General features: G+C 25.3%; 3 protein-coding genes across 3 annotated transcripts; 2 read left to right on the forward strand and 1 right to left on the reverse strand.

Annotated features, from left to right (window-relative positions):
• The first annotated feature begins 2,732 nt into the window (after positions 1-2,732).
• LOC128954399 (uncharacterized) lies at positions 2,733-4,342 on the forward strand. Its single transcript, XM_054299975.1, has 2 exons — positions 2,733-3,064; positions 3,143-4,342. Exons 1-2 carry the CDS (start codon positions 2,772-2,774, stop codon positions 4,338-4,340), a joined length of 1,491 nt encoding a protein of 496 aa, XP_054155950.1. The 5' UTR covers positions 2,733-2,771; the 3' UTR covers positions 4,341-4,342.
• Positions 4,343-5,175: 833 nt separating this feature from the next.
• On the reverse strand, positions 5,176-6,634 carry LOC128954384 (uncharacterized). The gene is made up of 3 exons (XM_054299959.1): positions 6,438-6,634; positions 5,937-6,266; positions 5,176-5,879 (listed from the first exon to the last, which is right to left on the reverse strand). The coding sequence occupies exons 1-3, from the start codon at positions 6,632-6,634 to the stop codon at positions 5,198-5,200; spliced, it is 1,209 nt and encodes a 402-aa protein (XP_054155934.1). The 3' UTR covers positions 5,176-5,197.
• A 4,215-nt stretch (positions 6,635-10,849) lies between these two features.
• On the forward strand, positions 10,850-13,801 carry LOC128954385 (uncharacterized). The gene is made up of 3 exons (XM_054299961.1): positions 10,850-11,132; positions 11,201-12,344; positions 13,790-13,801. Exons 1-3 carry the CDS (start codon positions 10,852-10,854, stop codon positions 13,799-13,801), a joined length of 1,437 nt encoding a protein of 478 aa, XP_054155936.1. The 5' UTR covers positions 10,850-10,851.
• Positions 13,802-17,155: the final 3,354 nt, after the last annotated feature.

Below are 17,155 nucleotides of genomic sequence, written 5' to 3' on the forward strand. Positions count from 1 at the left end.
TATTTGTGACAATCGCTGAACATATGTCACCGAAATTGAGACGATTATCACTGAATTGTTGGCCCAAAAGTTATTACGAAAAGTCCAATTATGACGAAGAGTTAGTAGTGATAACCAGCGATTCGTTGAAACGATTTCATCGATTAACACATTTGACACTTCGCGTTGGTTATTGGCGTATAATTGGTGACCAGTTTTTCCGCGACATTCACCGTAATCTACCGCGACTACAGTATATCAGATGCTTTGAATCGTCTATTACTGATGAGTCGATCCTAGCTATGGGACAGTTGGCACACCTGACGGATATCTATCTACTGTGCGATCCAAACAAACTGATGACAACTGAAATCATATCAATAATATCCAATCAATTACTAATCGATAGTAATATTAAGCACTTGTTAATTGAGTATTGGTTATCAAATGGTCGGCCAAATCGGTTAATTTATGGAAAATATATTACCCTATGTCCGCCCCTCCCCTCCCCCCACTAACAGGTTTTTATAAGAAATAAAAATCAACTTTTAGTATTGGACTGTAACTTACATATACCCCTTCCCCCCTCTACTAGGGCTATATGTGAAGTCGTGGGGTAGGAAACATTTGGGGGATGGGGTAATATGTAAGACCGGTCATTATTTAAACCTGTCAATAGTTGGCATATGTGGGGGAGTGGTAATTACATACATTTAAAAAATAATTTCAATATTGTGGGGCTATTTGTGAATCTATTAAATCAATCTTTTGGTAGGGGGGGGGTGTAACTCAAATCTTGCCCTATAGTTTTACATATAGCCCCGGATACCATAGGGGGGGCATATATACGCATACGGACGGTTATTACACTAATTAAGATTAAAATATATTTTTTTATATTAAATACTCAATAATGACAAAAACAATTTGAATACACAATAATAAACTTATTTAATTGAATATAATTAATATAAAAAATTTTAGTGAAAAACAAAAATATATATAATATACACTATATATCAACTATTATATTAGCAATAATACTAATTATACCATTTATAACATACTATAATATATATGTAAATATTTATTATTATTATTATTATTATTATCAACAAATTATTATTTACTATTTCACTGTTAATAATATATTATCTAATAACAATAATTATTATAAAGTTTATAATACAGTATTATTTGTTGATTCAAATACACACTACTATTGATATGTCATCTATTAGTTATTTATATAATATTATAAATAGTATAATTATAATTGATAAATTTTATTACAATTAAAAATTTACAAAAATAAACTAATTGTAAAAAAATAAATTATGGATAAATTATTTTTTTTGTTGTCTAAAAATAAAAATTTTCTAATTGCTATTAAAAATTATAATGACTTTATTATAAATCATAAACCGGTTAAGTAAAATCAATCAATTGTTAACAATATTATAACAAACAATATACTACTAAATACTTACATTTGATTTTTTACAATTAATTGTTATAATATTAAAAATATTAATAATAATTGTATTCAAATCAATCAATCAATACATAAACAAATTTATTTAAAAAACTTATTATATTAACATTTAATTACAAAACTATAAAATATTATTAGAAATATTAAAATAAATATTAACTGACAGTTAATTATAAGTTATTATTAGAGCATTTATTTCACATATAACTTATATTTTTAGTGATTAAAGATATTAACAAAATAATTAGATATATAAACGATTGATTGAAAACCAATAATTATAGCAAAAGTTTTAGTCACATAAACACATATAACAACATATTTTGAAAGGTAGTCACATATTATCAAATATTATCACATATTTCGCATATAACTGTAAAATAATAGTTGAATTACATTTTTCTTATGTATTTTTGTATATATTATTTGTTCAATTTTTTAAAAATAGTATTTTTTTATCAATGCAACTTTATTTGTTAATTTTTGTAAACAAATCAAAAAAATAATAATATGTTTTGTTATTTTCTAATGTTTACTAAAAGACAATAGGAGTGAAAAGGTTATTTGTATTAATTTAAATTAATACAAACATTTTAAAAGCTAAATATTTTTAATTTATGCGTTTTTTAAGTTTAAATAATAAAAATATTAAATATTAATTTATCATAAATTGTAACACAAAATTACTTAATTAATATATAATTTTTAATAAATTTATTAATCTTTATAATCACATATTTTGACTTTTCAAAGCAATTATAAGCACATTTTTTACTATTTTAAGCAAATATAATCACATATTTTTATATTTTTAAGCAAATATTTCATTGAATAAAAACCAAATTTTAGTCACATATATCTAAAGTTACTAGTTATTATTAAAAACATTGCATTACATATACATTGCATTACATATGCATTGCATTACATATACATTGCATTACATATACATTGCATTACATATGCATTGCATTACATATGCATTACGTGTTACATATTTTTTGTTATTTGTTTGTAAACAGTATTTATTATACAATAATAATAATAATAAAATTAATTAATTAATTGATTAGTTAATTGTTTGTTATAAGTCATACATTTAGACTATTGTGTAAATAATATTTATATTTTTTAATTACTTATTTTTTTTAGTAAATAATATGATATTTTTGTTTAATTATTTATATGATTTTAATTTTAAAGTTTTATATTTCATAATATTTTTTTAGTCAACAAAAACAAGACTATTTGAAGACATAATAATAAACTAATATATTGAAGATCACTGAAGAAGACAATGACCACAACAACAACAACAGCGAAGAAGGACTCGTTTGATCGCTTCGGCGATGATTTGGCGGAACTATTGCTTCAATATCTGCCGATAAAAGACAGACTTATACTGCAATCGGTGTCCAAACAGTGGTTGGCATTGATATTCACGACACAAACTGATCTCATATTTGGTAAAAAGCTAAATAATATGTCTTTGAACTCAATTGATCTCAACTATTATGAGACGATAATTAAATGGTTTGAAGTGATTGTATCAAAATGTCCGAACATTACCGCAGTTAACATAAATGTTAGGTAAAGAGTTTTGAACTTTTTTTTTGTTTTTTAAAACTAATAATAATTTGACACAAATTATGATTATTTTTTTTATAGTATAAAATTTCCCGGTTCTGTCCATATAATGAATCAAATAATGAATTTATTGATCAAATACTGTCACCAATTGCTACACATCTCTATTGAACTTCATTACAGAGGCCTCTGGTCGGACTTCGACAGTATGTTTGAGAGTTTATTCACAAAATTTGGCCGACAATTGTTGACATTCAAGTTTGACGGCAATAATCTTAGATTTAATAAACAATTGTTTTACGATGTGGTCAACGGTGTGACTAACCTGAAGACATTGGATATCATTTACAGGGGAAGACTCTTCGGTTCCGGCAGAAAAAGTTCTGTCCAATTGAATGATATTTTCAGAGATAATAATAAGTTTTATTCGTTACCGAAATCGTTGCAATCATTGAACATAAAACTTGACGACACATCGTTGCCGTTGTTCGCAAATTTTGCCGATATTTATGGCCACCAATTGATATCATTGACTCTACTAATAGACGAGTCTGTTGTCGATGAGGACAAGGAATGGGCCGTTAATCTCAAGCCATTATCGACCGGTTTTCGACAAATGCCGCGATTAAGACAACTCATGTTTGATTTGCCGATCAATTTTAGCCTAGAATTTATCGGCGATTTATTTACGACAATTGGCCGCAATTGTCGCCAACTTAAATCTTTACACTATGAATGTCGATCATATTATTCAAATATTTCTATAATTAATCCAATGTTTGACGCAATCGATGAACATATGTCTCGACAATTGAGACGATTATCAGTGGATTGTTCGGCCGTTTATGACAACGACTTATTACTGACCAGCGGTTCGCTAAACCGATTGCACGCATTGACACATTTGATACTTCGGTCAAACGTCTCGAGTATAATTGGTGACCAGTTTTTTCGTGATATTCATCGCAATCTTCCGCGACTACAGTATATCAAATGCGACAGAATGTCCATCACTGATGAGTCGATCGCCGCTATGGGACAGTTGGCACACCTCAGGGATGTCTATCTTCCGACCTATGGATACATTGAGAAGACAAGTGAAGCTAATATTAGACGGCATTTACTGATCGACACAAAAGTTAAACACTTGTTTTTGGTTTACAAGGATTCAATAGATGGTATACAACAGGTGTTTAAATGCGGTAAATATGTTGATAATGATAACCAAATTAGTAGTAATAGTTTTATTGGTAGTCTTATAGCTAGTGATAGCGATTAAAGTCCGTATAAATGTATTGTATTGATAGCAATGATGTTTAGTAATGATTATAATCTTATTGTTTATGTTATACAATAGTATCAATCAATTTGTTAGACCATATCCTATCCAACTGTTCCTTAAGTGATAATTAACTATTATATTAATAATTATAATAATAATAAGTGAATAATATTGTTTGATAATAATAGATAGTTATTTGTAACATAATATGTTTAATTTATTATTATTAATGTAATAAAATTATAAATATTACAATTTTTTTTAAATAAAAATTATATTAAACAAAATATTCATTCATTATTGTATACTATTTTATATTTAATAAATAATTGCTTAATATATTACTACCAATTAGTAAACTAATTGAAAATTAATGATTCACTTGTTGTCATAAAAATAGTTTATTTCGATCGCAAATTAAATATCAAATTACTAACTGTACTGGGTAATTTGATAAATTTTATTATTACAATTAAAAAAATTTACAATATAAATAATAGTGTAAATATTTTGGATAAATTACGGTAGTTTAAAAAATCAAAAATATCAAAGCTATTAAATTATTTTTAAAATTATAATGACTTTATTATGAAATTATAAACCGGGTAAGTAAAATAAAAATTACAAATTTTAATAATAATAAAATAAAATAATAAATATAATATTAGTTACCGGTAATCAATTAATTATTGAACATTGTTTTTATAATAGTTATTATGATTAAGCATTGATATTATTTAAATAGCATTTAAACAAATAGTATTATTGTTAATATTAGCGACAAAAATCTAAATCATTAGTAAATTTATATCACTGTCCATCAGTACTCATCACTACAACTACTAATGTATCCGTTAATTAACATTAAGATTATCATAATTAAAATATTTGCCATAAATAAAACGTTTTGACTCATTTGATGAACAATACTCAATATACAAGTGTTTAATATGACTACCAATTAGTAATTGATTGGAAATAAATACATCACTTGTTGTCATACGTTTGTTTGCATCGAACAGGAGATAGACATCCCTGAGGTGTGCTAACTGTCCTAAAGCGGTAATCGACACCTCAGTAATAGACACACAATCACATCTAATATACTGTAGTCGCGGAAGATTGCGGTGAATATTATTGAAAAAACAGTCACCGATTATCTGCCGACTGTATACACGAAGTGTTAAATGTGTCAATCGATGCAATCGTTTTAACGAACTGCTGGTCAGTACTGACTGTTCATCAACGGGATAACAATTCACTGTTAATCGTCTCAATTGTGGTGACATATGTTCATTGATTGCGGCAAATATGTCGACTGAGTTATCTATTAACTTGTTTATTGAAATACCAAACTTTTTCAGTTGTCGACACCGGCGGCCAATTGTTGTCAACAGTCGAATGGTATGAACGGTACCAAAACCTACGGGCAAACTAATGACCAGTTGTTTCAATTGTTGCATTTGTGACAAACCGGCCGACAATATCGTCAAATTGCGATAATCTTCAAGATCTTCAGCCAATAGATTCAATGATCTGATTTGTTGGCCGTAAATATTAGTAAACTTAATTTGTAAAAATAATTTAATAAACCTGTTGTCCAATCTTACTGTCAGTGATTGAATTGTTTTCGGTAATAACTTATTGACGGCTAATATAACATCAAATCCTAGACTTATCCTTCCGTTAGTCCTGATATCAATAGTAGTCAAGTTTGGCAAACAATTCAGACATTTATTAAACAATTGTTCAGTGCTTTCGATGTGATTGACGTCCAATGTCTTCAAGTTTGACAAGTTTTCAAACAATTGTCTATTAGTTGGGGTATATATTTCGTCAAACTTGAATGTCAGCAATTGTTGGCCAAATCGGTTACAAAAACAATCAAATGATTTGCGATAACTTTGCCAATCAATTGGATTACTATAGTTAAGACATATGTGTTTCAATTGTGAACAGTATTTCATTAATAATTCAAAATAATTAACAGAATATGAGATATCTTTTATAATAACTGTTGTAATGTTTGGACACTTTTTGACCAACAATTCAAACAAATCAATAGTCTGTTTATTATCTGTTAAGTTCACAGACAATGTTTCCAATAGTTTGACATCAAATATGAGATAATTTTGTGTATTGAATATCAATGTCGACCACTGTTTGGACACCGATTCCAGTCTTACTTTGTCTTCAATTAGCAGATATTGAAGCAATAGTTGACACAAATCATCGCCGAAGCGATCAAACGAGTCCTTCTTCACTGTCATTACTGTTGTTGTTGTGGTCATTATCTTCAGTGATCTTCACTTTTGTTTAGTTCACTTCAAATAATCTCTTGATTTTTTGATAATTTTAAAAGTTTTGATTCAAATCAATGAATAATATATTGACTGAAAAAAAACAAAAACAAAATATCAAAAATAATTAAATCAATTAATTGTTAACAACATTATATAACAACAAAACTACTACTAAAATACTTATATTTGATTTTTTACAATCAATTGACATAATAATAATAATTGTATTCAAATCAATCAATCAATATATAAACAAATTTATATAAACTTATATTATATTAACACTTAATTAGAAAACTATAAAATATTATTAGAAATATTAAAATAAATATTAACTGACAGTTAAATTAAAAACATTGCATTACATATACATTGATTCAATTCAATGAATATATTGTTAACAATTAATTGATTTAATTATTTTTGATATTTTGTTTTTGTTTTTTTCAGTCAATATATTATAATTAAATTTGTTTTACAATCAATTAATATAACAATAATCACAAAATCATTTACAAACAAACAAAAAATTAATACATTTTATTATACGATTGCTTTTATACTATTTATTATATTATGAAACAATCGTATAATAAATTGTACTAATTTTTTGTTTGTTTGTAAATGATTTTGTGTGTTATTGTAATAATAATAACAACAATAATAATTGTATTCAAATCAAACAAACAATATTTTCAATCAATCAATCAATACATATATAAACTTATTATATTAACACTTAATTACAAAACTTTAATTACTATTAAAAATGTAAATAAATATTAACTGACAATAACTTTAATAATAATAATAATAATAATAAAACATTGCATTACATATACAACACATGGGAACACAATATTATATTAATTATAAAACTTTTTAAGGGAAAGTTTCCATTAATATATTTACTATCAATTAGCAGTTTTTTTTAACTAACAAATAAATATTTAATAATAATTTTTTAAAAGTTAATTACAACTAATAGGGATTAAATATATATATATATTATGATAATACAGGGTTTTTTCATTGATTTTGTAGTTTTATATAATAATTTTGTAGTTTTACAACAATAGTTTGTAGTTTATAACATGAAATTGTAGTTTTGCAACAATAGTTTGGATTTTTATAGCAATAGATTGAAGTTCACGTTATATCAAAAAATACAATTATTGTTTGCATTGAATCTAAAATTCGAATACAATTAATATATTGCTTACAGTTAGCTTCAATCTATTGCTATAAAAATCCAAACTATTGTTGCAAAACTACAATTTCATGTTATAAACTACAAACTATTGTTGCAAAACTACAAAATTATTATATAAAACTACAAAATCAATGAAAAAACCCTGTAATAATAATATTAATTTAATAAACTAAATTAATTCCACTATTAATTGTTTAAAGGGAATACACATAGTGTGGGAATTTAACAACACTAGAATAGTTTCAATACTGTATTAATGTATGTATTATTTAACAAAAACGTTATTAATGTCTATAAAATTTTTTTACAAAATCCTGAGACGACAACAATGTAATAGAAGTCCTATTCATTAACTAAGTTATCATATTTAATGCTTACAATGACTGTAAAGCTTAGACTCTAATTGTAAATATGATAACTTAGTTAATGAATAGGACTTTAAAATTAACATTTATTATTATACATTGTTGTCGTCTCAGGATTTTGTAAAAAAATTTTAATACCGTATATTATTTTACATTGTATTTAATATTAATAATAAATAGTGTTTGCAATGCATGTATTGCGTCAACAAATAAAAAAATATTTACAGTTATTTGTAAATGTAATACATATTTGTATTATTACTGTTTGTTTAGTACTACTAATAATAATACAATTATTTATTTATTTATTTATTTATTTGTTTGTTTACAATACAATAATATAATAGTAATAACAATAAAAACGTAAATTAAATAAATTAATTGATTGATTGACTAATTGTTTGTATAAGTTATACATTTAGACTATTGTTGTAAATATTTATTTATTTTTTTTATGTTTTAATTACTTATTTTATTAAATAATATAATATTATATATAATTATATTTATATGATTTTAATTACTAATAAGTTTTTTGTATATTTTTTTAGTTTAGATTTTCTGTCAACAAAATCAAAGACTCACTGAAGACTCATTGAAGATCACTGAAGAAGACAATGACCACAACAATGGCGAAGGACTCGTTTGATGAATTGGCTAAATGTTAACAAAAATATTATTTGTTTAAAAAATACTAATTACCGGTACTGTAATATCAATGCATAATCACAATCACTATTAATTTGAATTCTTTAATTTTTTATTATTATTAAAATTTTTATTTTATTTATCCAGTATATATATATATAATAAAAATTGCTTGTATAATAATTTTATTATTATTTTTTTTAAATATAAAATTATAGATTTTGCCGTTTTACCGTTACTTGACTTTCTACAGTATTATAAATTATTAAAAAACATTGAATTACACATAATTTATAAGTACTACTGTATTATTTAAATAACTGTTTTTAGTTAATATTTATATACAATTGTAAATATAGTTTTTCTAATTACCGGTAATTGTTAATTGATTTGTTGTTTGTAATAATGTTTTTTTATGTTTATCAATCAGTGTCCAAATAGTGTCAATCATTGATATTCAATATACAAACAAATCTCGTATTTGATAGAAAACTATTGAATAGTTTTTCATTGGATTCAATGAACAATAGAGATAAGTCAATGAAATTGATTTTGAATTGATTTTTATAAAACTGTTTAAACATTACAACAAGTTATTATAAGTCCGATATATTTTTGTAAAAAAAATATTTTGAATCATTGATTAAATACTGTTACCGATTGAAACACTTATATCTAATGCCTATGAATAGCGTTCAGCTGTTAAACTATGGTCTCCACTGTTTGTTTGACCGATTTTGCCATCAATTTAAAAAGAAATTCAATAAATTTATAGTCAATTAGTTTGTATTTATTGATTGATTGCATAAAAATTTATGATATGTTTGTTGAATACAAAAAAAACCAGTTGAGAATGCTTTAAAAGCATTTCCACACGAATTCCTTAACTTAAAAAGGAAAAAATTTTAAAAAAATAAAAAAAAACAGTTGAGAATGCTTCAAAAGCATTCCCATACGATCTCCTTAACTTAAAAAAGAAAAAAACCAAAAAAAATCAAAAAAAATTTTGTAGCGGAGCCTGGATTCGATCCTATGTCCTCGTGGGACAGACAGACGGACAGACGGACAGACTTTTAGAATGCATATACGTATTCCTTTCAGGAATTCGTGATAATTATTAGTAAAAATCATAATTGATTTGTAAATCAATGTAAGTATTAGTAGTTATGTTATTGTTTTTTTTATTGAATTTATTGAAAGAGTTTTAATAATTACAAGAAGATTATTGAAAGTTAAGATCAAATGTGAAGACAGATGACAGCGAAGACATGAACAGCAATGAACGGCTCGTTTGATGATCGCTTCGGCGATGATTTGGCGGAACTATTGCTTCAATATCTGCCAATCGATGACAAACTAAGACTGGAATCGGTGTCCAAACAGTGGTTGGCATTGATATTCAATACACAAACACATCTCGTATTTGATATAAAAAACTTATTGAATTAGAGATAAGTCAATGAAATTGTTTGAATTGTTAACAAAAACGTTATTAATGTCTATATGTATTACTTTACACTGTATTTAATAATATTAATAATAAATAGTGTTTGCAATGCATGTATTGCGTCAACAAATAAAATATATTTACAGTTATGTGTAAATGTAATACACATTTGTATTATTACTGTTTGTTTAGTACTACTAATAATAATACAATTATTTATTTATTTATTTATTTATTTGTAAACAGTATTTATTATACAATACAATAATATAATAGTAATAACAATAAAAAAGTAAATTTAATTAATTAATTGATTAATTGTTTGTATAAGTTATACATTTAGCCTATTGTTGTAAATATTTATTTATTTATTGTTTATGTTTTAATTACTTATTTTATTAAATAATATAATATTATATATAATTATATTTATATTATTTTAATTATAAAGTTTTTTTTGTATATTTTTTTAGTTTAATCAAATACTATTTGAAGGTCACTGAAGACTCATTGAAGATCACTGAAGAAGATAATGACCACAACAATGGCGAAGGACTCGTTTGATCGCTTCGGCGATGATTTGTGTCAACTATTGCTTCAATATCTGCCAATCGATGACAGACTAAGACTACAATCGGTGTCCAAGCAGTGGTTGGCATTGATATTCAATACACAAACACATCTAGTATTTAGTAAAAAACTATTGAATAAAATGTCTTTGGACTCAATGAGTGACTATTATCAGACAATCAAATTGTTTCATGTGTTGGTCCGCAAGTGTCGGAACATTACCGCAGTTACCATAAATGTTGGGTAAGATTTTTAATTTATTTGTTTGTTTGTTATAATAATTATGACATAAATTATGATTTTATTATTAGTTCAACACTTCCCGGTGCTGTCCATATGATGAGCCGTTTCATTGATTTATTGATCAAATACTGTCACCGATTGCGACACATCTCTATAAAACATGATTACGACGGCCTCTGGTCGGTCATCGACCGTACGTTTGAACGGTTTTTCTGGCGTTTCGGCCAACAGTTGTTGACATTCAAGTTTGTCGGCAATAATCATGATTTCAATAAACAATTGTTTTACGAAGTGGTCGACGCTATGCCTAACCTGAAGACATTGGATATCATTTATAAAAATCATTTCATTACTGAAAGTAATGTCCAATTGGACGATATATTTTTCGGCAATAATATGTGCTATTTATTGCCGGAATCGTTACAATCGTTGAACATATTATTTTACGACACATCGCTACCGTTGTTCGCTAATTTTGCCGATTATTTTGGCCACCAATTGATATCATTGACCATAGAATTTGATGACTTAGTCGTTAATGATGACGACGACGAAGTATGGGCTGTTGATCTGAAGCCATTATCGGCCGGTTTTCGACAAATGCCGCGATTAAGACAACTTAAGTTTGATTTGCCGATCGATTTTGCGATCGACTTTAGTGGGGATTTATTTTCGACAATTGGCCGCAACTGTCGACAACTTCGATCACTGGATTATAAATCAAATTTTGGAAATATATTGAAAATTAAGGCCATATTTGTCTCTATTAACAAACATATGTCTAAACAATTGCAGCGATTATCGCTGGAATGGATGTGCGATAATGTTGACGACAATGAAGACTTGGAAGAATTATCACTGACCAGCGATTCCCTAAACCGATTGCACGGTTTAACACATTTAACACTCGGGTTACACGACTGGGATATAATTGGTGAACAATTTTTTCAGGACATTCATCTGAATCTACCGCGACTACAGTCCATACACTGTGACAACGCGGCCATCACTGAGAAGTCAATCCGATCTATTGGACGGTTAACTCATCTGATGGATGTCTATATCCAGTCCGACCGATACACTACTATAACTAAATCATTTATTTTCAAACACTTACGTTTGGGTACTAAAGCTAGACATTTGTATTTAAAATATGGGGATTCAGTACGTAATGCAAAACGTATTTATAAATGTGGAAAATATTTAAATAAAGTTTATACTAAAACTATTGCTAATAATATTGATGATAGTAGTAGTAGTAGTAGTAGTAATAGTAGTATTGATGCTTATATTAACAGTTATTATAATAGATTTGATAGTGATGATGATAATAATTTATATACCATTAGTAGTAACAGTAGTAGTAGTAGTAATAGTAATGATGCCACTTATGATTATAAAGATAATATTATTATTATTAATATCAGTGATGATAGTGATTAGTATTTTTGATAATAATAATAATAATCAATACTATTATATAATTTGGAAATGTTTGTATATATACTGTATATGTTTGTAACGCTTAAAAAATTAATTTTAATGTGTCGCGCGATTATTACGGTAATAATTATTAATTTATTAAAATAAAAAATTATAATAATAAATAAAATACTGTTTTTTAAAAATAATACACTAAAACTTGATAAACAAATGCTTAATATAGTAAACAAATTATAGTAAATGTTTGGAAATAAATGATTCAATAGATGTCAAAAAAGTTTGTCTCGATTGTAAATTATAATAATATAAATAAATATAAATATTAGTAAATGTAGCAGTTATAAAAATAACTGAATAAAATTTTATTACAATTAAAAAAATTTACAAATATAAACTAATTGTGAAAAAAATAAATGTTTATAATGTTTAATACTATTTTGAAGGCGTGGCTTAAACTTACAGTACATATATTTATATGTATGTATATATATGTATAGATTTTATTTATATATATCTATGAAACACAATATAAGCGCCAAAATAAATAAGTATTGCTTTGTTTGACTGAAAATATTTTATTTATGATTATTATTATTGTTGTTGTTATCAGCAGTCGCTGTTAATTAAAAAATTTTAATAATAATAATAATAATTAATATGGAGTTAATAATTAATAAAATTTCAAATATTAATTATATGTTAAATAGATTAAGTGTATTAAAATCATTACACAATAGTATTATTGATAAACAAACAAATATTTTGTAACAAAATAGTGTTGTTTTGTGTGAAACGATTGATGGCTTGAATGCAATGAATATCACAACAAATGATTGCATTTCTATGAAAATCACTGATTATAGTGACTGTTATGACAACAACAACAACACACGTGTGGATAACAACAATAACACGAGATTCACGTGCTTTTGGCCTAAATGTCGATACATTAGTAGAAATAAATACGTTTTATTGACACATAAATTAATTCATTTACCGATTAAAACAATCAAATGTGATGTCGAATATTGCGATAAAAAATTTACAACAAAATCATATTTAAATCAACACAAACTACAAAAGCATTTAAATGTCAAATTTAAATGTGATTTTAATGATTGTAACAAAATTTTTGCATCAAAAACTAATCTAAATAAACATAAATCTAGTATTCATTTTATGAATCGATTTAAATGTAATTATTGTAATAACAGTTTTACTCGTAAATATTGTTTAAGAGTTCACGAAAAAACAATACATTTAAAATACAAACCATTCAAATGTGGTGTCGATTATTGCGATAAAACATTTACACAAAAATCTAATTTAATTAGACATCAATTAATACATTTAAATGTAAAACGATTTCATTGTTCAGTTAACGAGTGTTTGAAAAGTTTTACAACAAATCATTGTTTACGACAACACATATCAATAGATCATTCAATTTAATTGAAATGTGATTATAGCGGATGTAACTTTTTTCAAAAAAATATTTAAGAGAGTCAAACATTTTTGTTGTTGTTTTTTGTCTACAAATTAATTTTTAATTATTATAAATGATTATTAATATCTAATTTATTTATGCATAATAATAGTTCAGTCAACCAACTGTTTGTTTACTGATAAGAAATATTTCAAAAAAATTTCAATCAAATATAAAATGTATTTCTGTAGTAAAATATTGCATAAATATATATAATTTATGTTTTTGTAGTGTACTACATCTAATTAACTAAATTTTTTAAGTTTATTTTACTATCAATAAATAAATATAAAACTTTATAATTTTAATTGTTTCGCGGGTTTTATTATTATATGATAATTATTATTAAAAAAAATTAATATATCATATAACTTATTAAACTATATTTATGATAAATTTGTTAATATTTACAGTTATTTAATCAATTTGTTTAAACAATTTATTATATTTATTGTGATCACATTCACTTAAATAATATTATCTCAATATATATTTTTTAAAAAATAATAGATGAGTACATTTAAATTTTTAATCTTATTGATTATCATCAAAAATCACTATCAAATTCAATTAAATCGTCATCACTATTACTATCACTATCGTAGTCCAGATTAAACCTTTTATCTAAAATATTATAATCATTAGTATTATTACTATTAATATATTTTCCATAATTAAACACACGATATATATTATCAAATGAATCCATGTATTGATAACATAAGTGTTTAACTTTACGGTCAATTAGTAAATGTTTGGAAATAAATGATTCATTTATAGGCTGACTGTTTTCATCGCATATAATATAAACATCCATCAGATGTGCCAACTGTCCCATCGATTGGATTGACTGTTCAGTGATGGACATACTGTCACAGTTTATAGACTGTAGTCGCGGAAGATTTCGGTGTATATTATGGAAAAACTGGTCACCGATTAACTGACAATCATATAACCGAAGTTTCAAATGTGTCAATCGGTTCAATCGGTTTAATAAATCGCTTGACAATAATAAGTCTGGGTTTTTAAGATTAGACATACAATCCAGTGATAATCGTCTCAATTCTGGTGACATATGTTTGTTAATTGTTGTCAATATGTTATCAATTTTTATTATATTTGCTGTTATAAAATAAACACTGAATTTAAACAGTTTAAGTCCCGGACAATTGCGGCCAATTGTGGTCAACAAATACCAATAAATTCAATATCACCGAAATTGGGCAACAAATTCAAGTCGAGTTGTCGTAATTTTGTCATTTGTTCAAAACCTCTCATCAATAAATCGATTGAAATAATTTTATAACTAAACTGATCCACTGATACGTCCAACGATTGCAATTGTTGGCCATAATTGTCGGCAAACTTTCCAAACATTGGCAACAATTTTTCGTTTAATTTGATTGTCATAGACTTCAATGATTTGGGTAAAACATTAGCTGAGAATATCATATGAGATAACGGTTTAGTATTCATGAAGATATCAAATGTCTGCAAATTTTTCAAACTATTTATACATTTAGAAAATACATGTCTATCCGTATCTATTAGACAATTAGTAGCAAACTTTATAGTCAGCAATTGTTTGGCAAATTGACGACAAAAACGATTAAATAGATGGACAACGGTTAGCACCGAAACACTATTTTTGTTTAGTAGATATAAGTGTTTCAATCGATGACAGTATTTAATCAGTAATTTTAAATACTTTCCGCAAAAACCAATTGTATTTATAGTAACTGTTGTAATGTTTGGCGACTTTTTCAAAATCAATTCAAACAATTTCATTGACTTATTATTATTGCGTCTGTTTTGCAATGAATCCATTGATAAACTATTCAATAGTTTCCAATCAAATACGAGATCAGTTTGTGTATTGAATATCAATGCCAACCACTGTTTGGACACCGATTCCAGTCTTAGTTTGTCATCGATTGGCAGATATTGAAGCAATAGTTCCGCCAAATCATCGCCGAAACGATCAAACGAGTCCTTCTTCACAGTCATCACTAGTGATGGTGTTGTTGTTGTTGTCTTTATTAATGTCTTCAGCGATGTCTTCAAAAGTTTTTCAAATGTGTGTTTGTATTATTCAAAAACTTTTGAATAAATTCAATCAAAAATGTTAACTAAAAAAAATAAAATAAAACATTAATTCAATGATAACAACAACAACTCGACTACTAATTAATACTTACATTGATTTTCACAAATCAATTGCTATTTTAATAATAATAATTATATTCAAAAAAAACAAACAATAAATGCAATCAAATAAACTAATATTTAAAAACATTTAATTAATTGAATAGTAATTATATAATCAATAATAATATCAAATAGTGATTACAATAACATTAAATAAATGATTTAAAAGTAAATTAAATAATAATAATAAACACAAATATTAACCAAATATTTACTATTATTTTTCAAATACTGTATATAACAAACTTACTGTAATTTTGAGTATTTGATACTTTTATAGACTATTAGACTTATATTTATCAATACTATTACTAACTAAACTAAATAAGTACCAATAGTTTGTTAAAGTAGATGCAACAAAAACGTTTACTAACTGTTTACTAAGCATTTATTTATAACATATGCGCGCAATGTTTATACTGTTTAATACTATTTAAAGGCGTGGCCTATATACTATGTTATACATATAAACTATAAAGTATATATATATATATATATTGTGTTTAATATATGTTTTTGTAGTATTTATAAGTACTGTATTTTACTGTCAATAAATAATTATTATTTAATAAAAAACGTTATTAATGTCTATATTTGTATTACTTTACACTGTATTTAATAATAATAAATAGTGTTTGCAATGCATGTATTGCGTCAACAAATAAAAAAATATTTACAGTTATTTGTAAATGTAATACACATTTGTATTACTGTTTGTTTAGTACTACTAATAATAATACAATAATTATTTATTTATTATTTATTTGTTTGTTTCTAAACAGTATTTATTATATTATATTTTGTAATACAATAATATAGTAATAATAATAATAATAATAATAAAGTAAATAAAATAAATAAATTAATTGATTAATTAATTGTTTGT

Source organism: Oppia nitens, unplaced genomic scaffold (genome assembly GCF_028296485.1).
Source record: "Oppia nitens isolate AA-2021 unplaced genomic scaffold, nextdenovo-longstitch-racon4-pilon3 scaffold27_pilon_pilon_pilon, whole genome shotgun sequence".
Classification (NCBI taxonomy): Eukaryota; Metazoa; Arthropoda; class Arachnida; order Sarcoptiformes; family Oppiidae; genus Oppia; species Oppia nitens.